This window comes from Haliaeetus leucocephalus, unplaced genomic scaffold (genome assembly GCF_000737465.1).
Source record: "Haliaeetus leucocephalus isolate CR32 unplaced genomic scaffold, Haliaeetus_leucocephalus-4.0 Scaffold406, whole genome shotgun sequence".
In the NCBI taxonomy this organism is placed as follows: domain Eukaryota; kingdom Metazoa; phylum Chordata; class Aves; order Accipitriformes; family Accipitridae; genus Haliaeetus; species Haliaeetus leucocephalus.
In genome coordinates this window covers 6,003,688-6,018,959 of record NW_010972842.1, presented here as the reverse complement: position 1 = coordinate 6,018,959, position 15,272 = coordinate 6,003,688, and the positions used below count along the sequence as shown (strand labels likewise).

Sequence of the window (15,272 nt, the reverse complement as noted above, 5' to 3'; positions counted from 1 at the left end):
CAACTGACTTGACTCTAATTTGCCAACATCAGAGGACTTCTTTTATATTAAGAATACAAAAACCTATTTTATGCAATTACTGCAGTGAAACCAGTTTTCTCTAGGAAGTGAAGAGCTAATTACAGTCATTACCTCTGAAAGATGTAAGAAAGAACAGCAATTAATCTGACAAATTGTCATCTGTTCCTGTCTAAGGGACAGCTCCTTTCAAGCTCAGTCAGCAAGTTCCTGTTGATGTTAATGGAAATAAGACATGGTGACTATTATAATTAATGTTTGCCGGCAAGCTAAATAATTTTCTATTTGGCATTTGCAGCATTATTGCTGTGATGAATACAGAAAAGATCCATTTAAGGCAATTGTAATTTTAGTATCAACTTTTTAAGCTTAGATTTGACATGTGGGTTTATTTTCACAATAATCTTTATTTTTTCTTCAGGTTGTGTGTCTGATTAGCGGATCTTGCTTGCATGGACTGCTCTAACAATTCTTGTATCTTTCCTTCCCCCCAAATACCAAAAGGTAGAAATTTAATAATGTGAGAGACTCTCAAGTGAATGAGCAAACAGCTTTTCCTGAGCGCCTGCACTTCCTAATGGAATGTCTTCTTGCCATATGCAATCTATCAGTATGCACGTGTTTTGAAAGAGAATTGTTTTGTATGTCTCATGGTGCACACACCTGTAGAGCTCAGTGACTTCTTAATACATATAATAGTAGTAGTAGGTACAGGTAGCATTTTCTTAAAATATTAGGGGGGAAAAAACAGCCTAACATTTCAGTGTCTTATAGAGAATAAAGAAAATATTTTATTGGGAATTTAAACATTTCCTATATTAATTCTATGTAGTTAATATTATTAATTATCTGGAATTAATATTACTAAAATAGAAAACTTTCACTTTTACTTCAATTTGCTGTCTAGTCAAATTTCTTTGAGCCAATCAAACTATATTTTGTTCATCCTAGAGTTACCTGCAAAAATGAATTATATTTGCTTGTTGAGCTTCTGCTGAAGTATCTGAAATTTTCTCTTCCTCTCCTCTTTTTATACATTCTGAGTGCTTAGGTCTGACAGTAGCCTATAAGTAGCAATTCTGCTGTGTCTGAGAACAGTTTCTCACTCCATTGATATTCACATTGTGTCTCATCACTTCAGGTGCTTTTTGTTTGCCCATTTGGGTCCACAAAGGTCTCTAGGAAGTCTAAGCTTCTGCCAGCTCTTCTAATGTCACACAGACCTTCCCTGAAGCAGAGGATGCAGCCTTAAAATTCTTTGGCCTAACTGGTACTTCAGAGACAAAGTGATAGTAAATTTGTCTAGTCATGCCATGTGTAAACATTTACTAGTTTTGCAGTGGTGAATTTCTACATACCAGAGGACTTTGTTAGTCATTGCTTGAAAGTGTTTCTGGTGTTCTTTTGTGAGAGATACTATTAAATACAAAGGTATACATTCCTGAATTGTCTTCCTAAATACAATTATATGACACAACCACAATATAAAGTTTTTATTAAAATGCTATTTTTATTGTGTAATGAGGCACAATGACATGAAAAATGTTAAATGGTTAGTGCTTTTTCATGTCTTGTCTCTGTATTCAAAGCTACCATGGGAGTATCTTCAGAATTAAGTACTGTGCCATATGATTAGTTGGAGGTAGCCTGCTCACTGGATGCCACAATGAATTTTGTATATATAGTTGTAATTTTTGTTGTGATGGTATAAACTATATGTACAAATTAAAAACAAAATAAATCACAGTAAGAACAGTATTTATATGCTACATTGAGGACCAAGATACCAGAGGAGGCCGCTATGTATTACAAGACATATGAGAGAGTTAGTTTTCATTAGGACAGAAACTGGAATGCTTTAATTGGCCTGGTTTCCTTCTCTTAACCATCAAAATTCTTGTTGCCATCATGTTCCAGGCTGGAGCCAATGTGATGGATGTTTAGGAAATGTGAACGACTTAGAGCAGATCTTTTAGCTGCGCTTCCTCTTGGGTTTTCTTGTTGCACTCTAGTCAGAAATTTCTTTGTGCTTTGAAATTTCTGCAGACCGGCATTATCTGATTATCTCGGTATTATCCGTTTGGATTATGTTTTCAATTGCTTTCTTTTCTTTTACTATCTGTTTCTTTTATTTTTTGGGAGACTACTCTATTTGAGGGTTTCTGTAGTGAGGAATTTACTTGCATTTATACTCTGGGACAGTACAAAAGATTTCTCTTCACCTTGAGCATAGGAAGTTTTGGGGTTTTTTTTCCTTTCTGAAATTCTGAAGTGAGTTTGGAGAGTGATTCAGGTTTTGGCATGTTGAGTATCTTTTTTCAGATTTATAAAAACAGAACAAAACAAACAACCAAAAACCATAACACAAAATAACGTTAGTAGGTAGAATCCTAGATTCACTAGATTTGTTCCTAATTCTAAATCTACAGGGTACCAGTTTTCACAGTGTGGTTGATGTCATTCACAAAAAATACTTAATCCCATTTTATGGAGGACCTAATTAAAATTAGTAAGCTAGTTGTATTATGGAAAAGAAATATCTACACTACCATGTGTAACCAAATTGGCTACAAGCCAACTAATATACAAACTCTCCTGACACATATCCATCTCCAGCTTACACCTGGCTTGGAGTCATGGCTTCTGTATAATCAAGTGATGCAGTTTTTAGCAGTGTAGTTTACATGATATTCCAGTAATGGTAGCTCATCTGTTGGAGTTGGTGATGCACATCTGGGCCAAAAAAACCCAGCTCCAAAGAGGAGTAGTTGGTGAAACCATCTATCTTGTAGGAGTGGCGTTCCCAGAACAAGCCTTTTTTGCTATGAAAATGACAGCAAAAATACCCAATAAAGTGTCTTTTTTTATATTTATTTTCTGAGACACTCAGAAGGGTTGCACTCTGATCCTTCCTGGATTCCTGAGCAGTATTCCAGTGCTTCCTTAGACATTGGAAGGGAGAGGTAGGAGGTAGCCATGTGATTCTGACCCAAACTTCTCCGTGTCCTGGAGCTGTCACAGTGTTCTACATAATGGCAGTTTGCTACCTAAACACTGAAAAAACAAATGTCAGAAGTCTGGAAAAAGCTGTTTAACAGCAAGAAGGAATCCACATGATACAAATAACAGTTTGATTAGAAATCATGTCCCTTTGTGTGTTTGAGAGAAATGTTTATTACTTCTATTCACTGTAGAGATATATTGTATGTTGAGCTAGTGTCTCTAAAAATATCTAAAATAGCTATTGAGTGAATTAAGTTTTCATCCTAGTCCCTGTATAGCCACATAAAGAGAGGGATGCAGGGACAATTGAGAATGGGGAGGCATACCATCAAAGAATTGCTTTGATCAGTAAAAGAAGTACCAGTCTCTGATTTTGAAGTATGTTTGCTGTTCTTCAGTTGTAGGTTACTACCCATGTATTGATTTCTTTTAAAAATCATTGCATTGCTTGACTACCTCATGAATGTAATACCTGAAGATAATCTGTAAGAATAATTCATTATATGTATATATATGTAAAGTAAGTATAAAAAATTCAAATGGATTGTAACAGAGTTGTGTGATAGGAGGATATGTTAACCATCTGGGAAGCAGGAGCAGATCTTTTGAACTGTAAAAGCAAAGTATATTTAAGGGCTCAAACCAAGAAATTTTGCTATCAACTGGGATTTTCGTGAAATACTTTTCCGATTAGATGTGATTTCAGAAAAATTAAAAGTTTTCTGTGGTAATGTTTCAAGGCAGAAATAAAGTATGTAGATTTTTTCAAGAAAAAATTGAAAATGTTGGAAAAAATTATTCAAATATTGTGGGTTTTGTAGGTAATGTCATCTAAGTAATAAATGTGGGCTTGTCTGAGAATCCATGCTACAGAGAGACCTGAGTTGCCATAGTTACAACTTCAGTTAGACGTTTCTCCAACCTCCATTTTTCTGTCTTGTATACTTATTTTACTAATTGCTCTATTTTTGCTGTTATTACATGCTCTACACCCCACTTCTCGTCTTGTTTCTTTGAGCAATGTGCTTTCTTAACTATGTTTATTATAAGAAGAAGATGGAGAGCAGGCATAGGTCTAATGTGCAGCAAAATGTTTCCTTATATCGGCTTGCAGCAGACAAGGCAGAGAGAGGTCTGTAGCAGTACATTCATTCAGGGGAATGAATGGGAACACCCCATAGACATAAATACAGCCAGAAACAACAGCTCTGAGATTTGTGGACTTTAGCATTCATCTGAGTGGGTGTTCTTATCTTTACTCCCTGCTCACGGGGTTATGTGCTGAATCTATGTAACTTCTAAGATTCATACTCTGTTCCCAGCTCTATGTGATTGGAATCTACTTTGAGACAGTTTATGCTCAGACCTCAGCTACAGGCCAGATGCTTTATACTGAACTAGTCTTGTGCTGCAGCACTGCGTTTAGTGTTTATCTGTTTTGTGGCACCGGCTCTGCCCATTTTCCTTTTCCACATTCAGTCCGCTACAACTTTCTCTTCCTGTGCTATTCACTGGCTCATAGTCATTCTCAGGGCCCTGTCTGGATATCAGGAATGAAGAAATTGTATTTTATAAGGCAAAAAGAAATCAGAACAATAAAATTGGGTATTTGAAAGGCAAAATACAGACCATCATGTCTACTTCTGCAGTGCTTTGTCCTTTTCAATTTTTCCTCAGACTTGTCTTCAGTGTTCAATCATCTTCTTTCTTTTTAGAAACACCAGCAGCTACCTGTAGCATCCATGGAAGCATGTTGGTGTCTAGAAATAGACGAGTAGCTTTTCCTGAGCCTTCTTTTCAGCAAGGCTACACAGGGCTCCAATGCCTGAAACTATGTTCTCATACACTGAGCATTAGTGTTTCAGTCTTTGCCCCAAGATCTTGAAAAATCATGTGTATCTCTGGGAGTAGTCTGGAAAATGTAGGTAGCAAGAGTGAACTTGGAGTCCTCTTCCTGCTGTGAGTCATACCAGGCTGTGTATGAAGTACTTGATTTCAGAAGAGCTCTGGTCCTGTTCTGCATGCATCTATCGCTCTCCTCGATTCAGGCAAAATCGAGCATAGTCTGGCAATTAACACTTTTAATAATTTCTTCCAAAATTGCTTTCCTGGAAACTTAGCAGGCTCTATAAGCAATGAGATAAGTTGGAAGTACCAGAATTCAGTTTATGAAATCATAATGCATAGGCAAGAGTAAAACTGCTTATTATAAGCAGGTGATTAATACATATAAATCTCTGTACCTGGAGGTTCATTGATCCCAAAATTGAACCATTAACCCTCCCTCTCATCTCTGAAGATATAATAATTGCATGTGGATTTGGGTCGGAATTTCTGCCTTTTTGACAGAAAGCCAACTGTTGACCTTGGCTAGAGCAGAGTTGCCACTTGTTGCAATCAGTGTATTTGGAATTACGAGTGATACCCACTTTACATGATGCATACATTATATTTGCCATATCAATGTAGGGAAAAAATTGTTAGTGATTATATTTAAGTTTATGAAAGTTCTGTATATCATAATATTCTCAGTGAAGCAATGATTCAAGCAAGCACAGAGGAACATCTGGAATGTGTCTGGTGCTGGAGTTTTCTACTGTGACTTCATCATGTTGCTTCTGTAGGAATGCAGCAGAATAATAGCTGAGACAAGTTTGTTGAATAAGCTATTAAAATCCCAGATGTCAACATGTGCTTCGCATTTTTATGGATTAAAATAATGCTGTTGTGGGTATAAAGTTTCATTTTACAACTCTGTCTTTTCCTGAAATCTCCCTTCAAGTTATTGTAAATGTTTTTGTGGATGGAAGAAGAACCTAAACTCTAGGTCGCTGTCCCATATTTGGATGCAGTATTCATTTTGTGAAGGGGGATTTAGAATCTTCAGCCTATAGTAGTAACAAATTGTTTCCTAAGATGCTAACGACAGTTCTTGGAAAGGCAAGTTCTTAATGTTTCCTCATATTTACCTTATGGCTATCTATCTCTTATTCCGAGGTATTAAATGCTAGGTACTAGAAGGTTTCGGTACAAAGGTACCCTAAGGGTATCTTGAAAAAAGTAATAAAAATTAACAGTAAGCACTGCAGTGAGAAATTATATGCAGATATGCAGTGAAATAATGGTGTCTTCTTAGTGTTAAGTTAAAGCATTAGTCTTGGCATCAAGCGAGTGATGATCTGGCCAATTTGCTGGATCATTTAAATGGTTGTATGACAAGATAGATCTAGCTTTTGTTCTGTTTGCTTTGGGCTTGAAAATCACCTTGAATAGTCATATTCTTAGAGGAAGGCATTCAGGGCTTAAAAGATAGGGCCCATGTGCAAGAGTCGGTACGACGAAGGATTATTCAGACAGGCAATTTTATCGCCAAGTTGGATTAGGAACTTGGGCAGAACTCAGAAAGGAGAATCTGATTCTGTGACAAATTCCTATTCTGAGAGCAAAATGATTGTTAGCATATGAGCATAAGTATCAATATAATAAAAGCATATACTGATTAGGAAAAAATTGCTTCTAGGAATTATTTTATGCAGTGATAAAACCACTGAACAACATCTGACTTTTGTGTTGTTCAGGTACATTCAGAAAGATTGCACACATCTTTTCTGTGTGTTCAGCAAAATTTATTTTAATTGATAGCTCCTACAATAAATTTGTAACATCATAATAACCCTTGAGAAATTCTACGTAATGTTTAAGTCAGTTTTAAAATCCTTGAATTATTTTATCTTCTGTGTATCAGAGATTCTTAAATTGTTTGTTGTGCCAGAGACTTTGGTTACCAAAACCCTTCTAGACTTTAAGGTATTTTGAAGCTGGTTTGTGTCACAGAGAGCAGACAGGGAAAGCCTAAGCTTCAGAAATAACAAGCAGTTGAATTGATACAATCTGTTCTGATGATTCTAGTGACTGATCCATGTATGTACGGCAGGGAAAGATGGAATTAAGCCACTCTGTGTCAATATGACTAGGAGAATCCCTCCTGACAACAAACCTAATGATCAGTCTAATCCTGAGTCTGCAAACAGTCATCTAAAATAAAGAATTCTCTCTATTGTGTATGAGCGCTGACCCCGTGTAGTCCATCCTGCCCAGTGTCTTGTCTCCAGATGTGGGCAGTCTTTGAGGCTTCAGAGGCTGTTTGGAGTCAAGGACAGAGTTGAGGACACATTATCCACATAGAAGTCAGCAGGAGACATAGTGCTGACATTATAGTATCTTGTAAACAGTCTATTTTAATATGTAAACTATTGCACTATGTTGTGATCAAATATACCACTTGGGATTTTCTAAAGCATACAAGTGAATTAGAATTCCAACTGCCATAAGTCATCAGTAGGATTAGCGCTGGTAATTCCTGCAGGTTCTTTGAAAAAAGTCACACATGCACCAATCATAAGATTCTCATTTAGACTTTTTAGTCATATACATTTTGGGTAACCACTGAAGTGGCTAAATATTTGCAGAGTTGGGGATTTAGATAATAAATACTTAGAAGCAAGAGATTGATCACTTGATCTGAAAAAAATAGCTAGTAATTACAACTTTTTATAAGTAATAACAGTTTATAGATGGGGGTTGGTGAAGTCTTATAACTGGCATGACCAACAGAATAAACTTGCAATCTTTGTCTTCTTAATAATGTAAATCTCAGCAGATTAAATGAAAATCGCACTTTTATATAGACTTTTTAGTTGGAAATTAGATAGTTCTTCAGCAGGAATAAAAACTGAAGTAACACAATAGACATTGCAATGTAGTATCTTGCTCTAAGAATTATTATTTCTTTAAATATTACTTGAGTATTAATGGTAATGGTAGATTTGTTAAATTAGTAAATATAAAATTATTGTAATGTATAAATAAATAAAAATATAAAATATTTTACACCTGTTATAGGTGTGAAAGTCCGAGTTTAAGCATGAATCTATAACATCATCTTGCTTTAGCATGAGCAAGGTCTTAAATGCTTATCTGCTTTTCGCAAACAATCCCACTAGATATTTAGCTTTCAGGATGCTCAAAACACCCTGAATTTCTTGGTGGTTTGTTATCGTACCTTTTCACTTTTTGTATCAGCATGAATTTCCAAATCAAACTGGAAGAATCTCATACATAAAAGACGACTGCAAATCTATTTTTGAAGCTTGTGCATGAAAACATATCAGGAATTCAAGATCAGGATTTTGAGTTTCTTATACAGGTATATGAATAAAGTGACAAGACCTAAAGATATATTCAGCATCCAGTATCTTTCATAGAGAGCAAAGAACTGTACACAGCATTTGTGAAAATATGGCTACTGGATAAGATATTTTAAAGGAATTTGAACATTTTAGAAAATGTCCAGACTTAGATTAAGAGCAGTGAGCTCTTAAATTTTGTTCTTTCTGTGCCTAAAATATACAGTAACCTTTTGCTTGACTTACAAATTTTATTTTGTTTGTGAACTGTGCAGCACTGTCGCCATGGAATTTGTGTGAGCAGAGAAATGGAGATGCGTCCTGTAGATGGAGAATGGGGACCGTGGGGACCTTATAGCTCATGTTCAAGAACTTGTGGAGGCGGAATCAAGAGCACCACTAGGCTGTGTAACAGACCAGAGTATGTTTTTTAATGCATTTTACATTAGTGCATAATGAAGATACTACGACATAATGGATTGGTTCAAAACAAAATGAAGGTATTGTGGGTTGCACAAATTAGTTTGAAGCACCAATATAAAAAATGCTTGTTTCAGCCATGTTTGAAAAGAGAGATAGGTCTACAGACTCTAATATGTACAGAACTTATAGATTACTCTTGTGTCCCAACTGTGTCATTCATATTTATAGATATTTCTGAAGATTTATTTTGGCAGGGTCTTTTTTTTCTTGCTCTACTCAAAATGCTGAGGGCTTCTTGAAACATTGAGTTGCTTTCTTTGGAGTAAAAGCTGCAAAAAGAAACAGATGTATTCCCTGGTAATCTTTTTTGTGAAACATTGATTTACTTTGATTTAAGGCTTTTTCCCATCACCACCAGTAGTGCCCACAAGGAACACTGGTTACAGCAATGTCGTTTACAACTTGCCTTTATAATGAGAAACTTCCATTGACTGAATAATTCAGTGTGGGTTTCATTCTCTGTGATTAAAGTCAATGAGAACTTTACCCGTCTCTAGAAGCAGAACCATAGCTGCAGCCTGGTTAGTTTCAGGGTTTTTCAGGAAGTCATGTCATCTTGGTATTATCAGTGGGATAAATGAACCTCACTGAAATGACCCCAGGTTATTTTATTTTCTCTGATGAGTAAGAGGCAGTAGACTAGATTCCCATTGGGTATGCCTCTGTCAGTCTGTAGTAACTGATAGTATCAATATGCCTTTTTTTTTTACCCCCTCCCCAAGAGCCTACTAATACTGAATTATTGTGTAGCAGGGTTTATAAGAGTTAGGAAATGTATTTTAGACTGTACAGTAAATGGGGTGTTTTCCACAATTTTCCCTTTTCAGTTCTTTTGATCTCCAAACTGAAACCAATACTAGGACTACAGAAAAGAGTGTGTCAGTGCCTAACTCTCTGCTTTCTTTGTCGCTCTGTAAAATAAAAATTTCAAATTACTAGGGGAGGTGCTGCTTCTGTAAAAATAGGGCTGTAATCTCAGCTAAATTGATAAAAGCACTGAAGTTAATAATGCTTTTTCCCAGGCAAAATAATTATGACTGTAAGAGAAATAAAAACTTAATAGATGTTAATAAACATCAGTAGCTTCATTACCACCTACCTCAGCAGTAGTATTTTACACGGACTTTTTATTTTCTTCACTTGGGTATAAATGTATGCACAGTGCAACAGAAGACAAGAGTGTGTGTGGGGAAGTCAGTAACAGATGGCAGAATGGTGTGTGAGATTTTCCCCTTTAGATCAGTGGCTCAAGCCACTTTTTCATGGAAAACAGCAATTTTTGAAACTGAGTGTGTTTTACATTCACCTATTTTTGTTAGACCAAGAAATGGAGGAAAGTACTGTGTTGGCCGCAGGATGAAATTTCGATCATGTAACACTGATTCATGTCCAAAAGGCAAAAAAGATTTTCGGGAGCAACAGTGCTCTGAATTTGATGGCAAACACTTTAATATCAACGGTCTTACATCTGCTGTTCGCTGGCTTCCAAAATACAGTGGTAGTAAGTAATTATAATTTTTTTCAATTAATGAAATAAAAATGTTACTTTAAGTAAATTTTTAAAACAGACAAGAAACCTGTTGGATTTTCTTTCCAGTTTCTATGAAAGATCGCTGTAAACTTTTTTGCCGAGTTTCTGGAACAACTTCCTACTATCAGCTGAAGGACAGAGTTGCTGATGGTACTCCCTGTGGAGCAGAAACCAATGACCTTTGTGTTCAAGGCTTATGCAGGGTATTTAAATCTAAACTTATTAATTATTAAAATCAATTTTAAGAGATGCTAAAGTAGATATTAAATATTCATCCAAATAACCATTACTGAAAATATGTAAAGCAAGATGTTTTGAATTTACTTAAATTCAATCACTACCAAATTAAAGATCTGGAAATGGAGGCAATGAAGTGAAGAATATACAGTTGAATCTGAAGACCCACAGTCTTTCCTCATTAAGCCTCGTATGTGAGAGAGTTAATATTGTCCAAGTGAGCAGAGAGAAACTGATCCAAAATTGCCATAAAGGGAGGAAAGAAGCATGCTGTGTGTTTATTGCCATCATATTTCTGCTATCAAAGAAGTAAAAAAAGTAGAAAATCCAAGGGTAGATAGATTACATAATTATTATTCCATTGCAAAATCAGGAGGAACTGACCCTTGAAAAGGATCATTTCAGCATTCTTTGTGTAGTAGCAGTTACGGAAGTGCCACAAGATTTTGTTGAGAGAAAAAAGGTGCTATGTTATAACAATTCAAGACTTTTTTGCCAAGCCCAGGTTGTTTTGCTGATTGCAGTGAAACTGAGTAAATTCAGGATGAGGAGAAAATGTAGCCTTTTTTTATAGTGTTGGATCAAGAGGAAATAGGAAATGCCAGAGAATTGTCCTGTTTATCATAATTTAAAAAAGAAAAGGAAGTTTAAGTAAAGATACGTAAACAAAAGTTGTGCTTATGCTAGTTTAACCAGCATAGTCTACTTGCATTCCTTTGCTTCTTCTGCAGTAATGACAGACTTTAAAAGAATTAATGACCTTGTACACGTACGTACAGCTTTTAGGATTCCAAGACTTTTTAATGTAAATATAACTTAAAATTTATACACTATGTTGATTTTTTTTATACAAAGTCTTTACATACTGTTACATATTCTTACATAGTACTTGACACATTAAGTGTATTTGGATTGTAGATTCGTAGTACAACAGCATTCTTGTGTTTTGCCCTTACATCACAGCACCCAAGACCATAAAAGACTTTTCATGAATTGCAAAGGAAGACCAGATATATACAGTGAATAAGAATATTTCTGGCCAGTGGGAAGCTTACATTGTTTGTTTTCATGGTTTTCCATTGGGCTGAGTGACACAGGGCTATTGTATTTTTTTTTTTTTTTTTTTTTGTAGCAAGCAGGCTGTGATCACGTTTTGAATTCCAAGGCAAGGAGAGACAAATGTGGAATCTGTGGTGGTGATAATTCTTCATGTAAGACTCTTGCAGGTACTTTCAACAGTGCTCGTTATGGTATGTTTGTTTTTTTGGTTTTTTTAAAATGTTAATGCTCATTTGAGTATGGCTTAGAAATTATGTTTTACATTTGAGCAAGTGGGATTTCAGTGTATGTTCTTCAGGGCCTCTATCAACAAAAAGTATCTCTGATTTTCAGTCCCATGTGCCCTTTCAAGGATGCAGAGGCAAACACTGTGACACACTAACCCATTCAAGGGGAGAAAAAAAAAATCCATCTGCTCTAAGGTCAAAACAAAAGACACAAATAAAAGATATGATGAGGATAAAAGTGCTTGAAAAGGAAGAATGCTTCCTGCTTTGCACTTTGCATTCTCTTCTCTGAAACTCTGCAGCTGAAGGACTTATTCCAATATCTCCTTTTGGTTGTGTAAAGAGATAGCAAGAAGTCTGTGGTGTGAGCAGCTGATGAAGTTCCTTTTTTTCCTATACTGAAAAAGATAGCCTGTGAAATGTGAGCCTTCTCTTTCCAGAGAACATGGGCAGCAATGTTTATGTTCCTTCCTCTTCATTGGCATGTAGTGAATGAGAAACTTCTGAATAACCCTGATAATTCCTATTTATTTGATTCAGTTTCTCTAATAGAGCTACAGATAGTTCTTTTATATGTAGCCCTTTCTGGGAAGTATGGAGAGACTATTGTATGTGTGTAGCAGTGCCGTTAAGCAGTTAGAGCGTAGAACATAAGGACAGAAGTCTCCAGGTTAATATCAGATTCCTAAGGGCTCCTTCATGCCGCTTCACTGGTTGAAAGAGACCACAGGCAAAGTGGAAATGATACCTGGAGAGCTGCCAAATAGGATCTTCATAGAACAAAGGAATTGCTGGTCAAAGAGGAAAGTGTGCCCAGTATCCTGTTGGAATCTTTTTTTTTTTTTTTTAATCCTGGCAGAGGGCTTGCACCAAGCAAAAGGACCAAAAAACTTAAAGATGGGATACAGCTACCCTTCCCATACAAATACATGTAATTTCTTGTGTCTGTCCTGAGAAGTTGGAATAAGGCACAATCAGCTATTAGTTGCTGGGTTTCTGAACGTGTGGTCAAAACACTGAAGGAAAAGAATGTGTTATTTTGATAATTTTAAGTAAAAGACTGTCATTGTTTTTGTTTTCTACCGCTATGAAAGATATTTTTGCTTATAGGTAGTAGCACAGGAATTCTGTCACAAATACATTTGATACAAGTGACCATTACATGAATCTGCCATTTATACAAATATAGTTGAGGCTCACTCTCTGCTGTTCATCAGCTTTGCATTGTCACAGACTTACTTGCTTCTGACTGAAGTTGGAAGAAAAAAAAATCCCCATGTTTTGGGATGAGGAAAACCTTGATTTATTATTTTGGTTTTATACTTAGTTGAACGTTTTAAATTATGTTCAAATTCTTGGAATTATGGCATATAAAAGGTGATGCTGAATTATACTACTGGACAGTATGCTAAGTATTTGGGATTATCACTCAGGTGTGCTCAAGTAGGAGTGCAGCAATGCAAACAAGAGATAGCTAGCTGATCATTAAAACTGCAGTGTCCATGGGAGGCCTGTGACCTCCCCAGGGTAATGACTGAAAACATTGTCTGAGGAAATGTTCTTTTCCAAAAAAGCTCTGAGTTAGGATCACAAGAGAATGCCAAAGTCTGTGCACTTGATCTTTTTCTTTTAACTTCACCTGGTCCACTTCCATACTGACACAAGTCATTTCACTGAGGCAGAACTTGGAATTGGACAGTAACAGCTTGTGGTACGTGCTTGTATTTATACAGTTATAATGTTGTCATTAAGTGTTTATACAGTAGTGAAACAATCATCAGAAATTCATTACAATGAAATACTAATTTACTTAGCTCCCAATTTAGAAATGCTAATCTAATTATGTACACATAATTATTATGTTGGCTATTATTATTGCTTCAGATTAGAGTATCTGAGGATTTCTTGGAAAATACTCATTCTCGGTGCCTTAGTATGTGATCTGTTCTGTGTATCCTTGACAACATGCTATGCAGTTTTGTTTATAGTTTCCTCCCATATTTTGTCTTCTGTCATGCTATTACCACAAGGTTTTCAGCGTGTGAGATGGGGGGCTTTTTTGAGTGTGTTTTGCTTTTCTTCCCAATACGTTGGAAGATTGACCAAATGGCTGTGTATTTATCCAGAGCAGCATGCAGTGTGTCAATTTGCAATTGCAGTGCTGCCCCCAGCTGGTAAATATGATGAACCTGTGATTAGATTAAATGTTCATTTAAATGCATGCCATAGTTTTAATAGATTAAAAGCGCTGGGAAGTTAATGAGTTATGAAATTGAAAAGAATATTGCCATTTAAATTTCTACCCACAGAGGTGAGTTAGCTAACTGAAGTTAAATCACAGCAAGACTGTTAAACACAGCAAAATAAGTGGAAAAGTTAACAAAGATTATATTAATGCTTTGGATTGCACATTTGTGTTTATTATTTGTTTCCAATGTTTGCCATACTCAGTTTTTCTTAGACATAAGAATCCTTTTGAATTTGTGATTAGCATCTGTGAGAAACAGCTTTTTTTTTTTTAATGTATGCTGATGTGCAGACCGACAGTTTTAAAAAGTAGATCTTGATGCACCTTATTTTGTTACCTTACGACAAGGCTAGCATAATAGTAGTTGGAGGTACTGCACGAAGCGATGACTCGTTTGTGAAGCATTTATATTTTGATGGGAGCACACTAGGGTAACGTTTTAAGTAGCAAAACGTGGATCAAGCATGGCTGCTTTATCTGATATATCTACTTATGTCTATGGCCTGCAACACTGCAATATTTGAGTATTTAGGACTTGCTCTTTAGAGTGCTGTCATGCAATACTCTTGTGAGATAGAGAAAAGCTAACCCAATTGTATAAACAGGGAGTGCAAATATTCCATGTTAAGGGACTTATTCAATCAAAGTTTTGCAGTTAAATTGTGAGGAGCCACAATGTTTCCTGAGTCCCACTTGGTATACCTGACTGCTTTCGGGAGTAGTGCTCTCTCTAGAGATTTTTGAGTAGGTTGAACTCATGTTATTGGTAAAGAATTGAATTCACATTTCTGAACATAGGAATTAATTTTAATGAGTTATGAAAATGAAAGTTCAGTTCAACTGATTAAAAAACAAAACTAAAGCCAACAACAAAGAAATTTTATATGCGTGAAGATATTCACATTTCCTTCCTAAAACATGAGGGCATTCAGCAGTGGTTGTCACTGGTGCACTGTAGGGTTTTGTGAATAAAACTAGTTAAATGTATGTTCATATTTACTAGTATTTGACTATTTTTGTATATAATTAATTTGTGAATAATTACATTGCAGGTTACAATGTTGTAGTAAAAATTCCCAAAGGAGCAACAAACATTGATATTCGGCAACACAGCTACTCAGGGAAACCAGAAGATGACAACTACCTTGGTAAAAGCCTCCTGTGTATAACATTGATGGATAGTTTTTGTGCTCTTGCCAGAGGTCTGCTCTAGACGTATATTATCAGAAGTCTGATAAAGTCTTTAGAGCATATATCTAATTACATTGTATGATCATTTG

General features: G+C 35.9%; 1 protein-coding gene across 1 annotated transcript in view; it reads left to right on the top strand.

The window, feature by feature from the left end:
- Positions 1-15,272, top strand: part of ADAMTS20 (ADAM metallopeptidase with thrombospondin type 1 motif, 20) — a 102,405-nt gene that overhangs the window by 33,899 nt on the left and 53,234 nt on the right. The window contains exons 12-16 of the mRNA XM_010574108.1: positions 8,483-8,628; positions 10,010-10,191; positions 10,288-10,424; positions 11,591-11,708; positions 15,045-15,140. Of these exons, the coding sequence (XP_010572410.1) occupies positions 8,483-8,628; positions 10,010-10,191; positions 10,288-10,424; positions 11,591-11,708; positions 15,045-15,140 (679 nt within the window). The remainder of the gene's footprint in view (positions 1-8,482; positions 8,629-10,009; positions 10,192-10,287; positions 10,425-11,590; positions 11,709-15,044; positions 15,141-15,272) is intronic.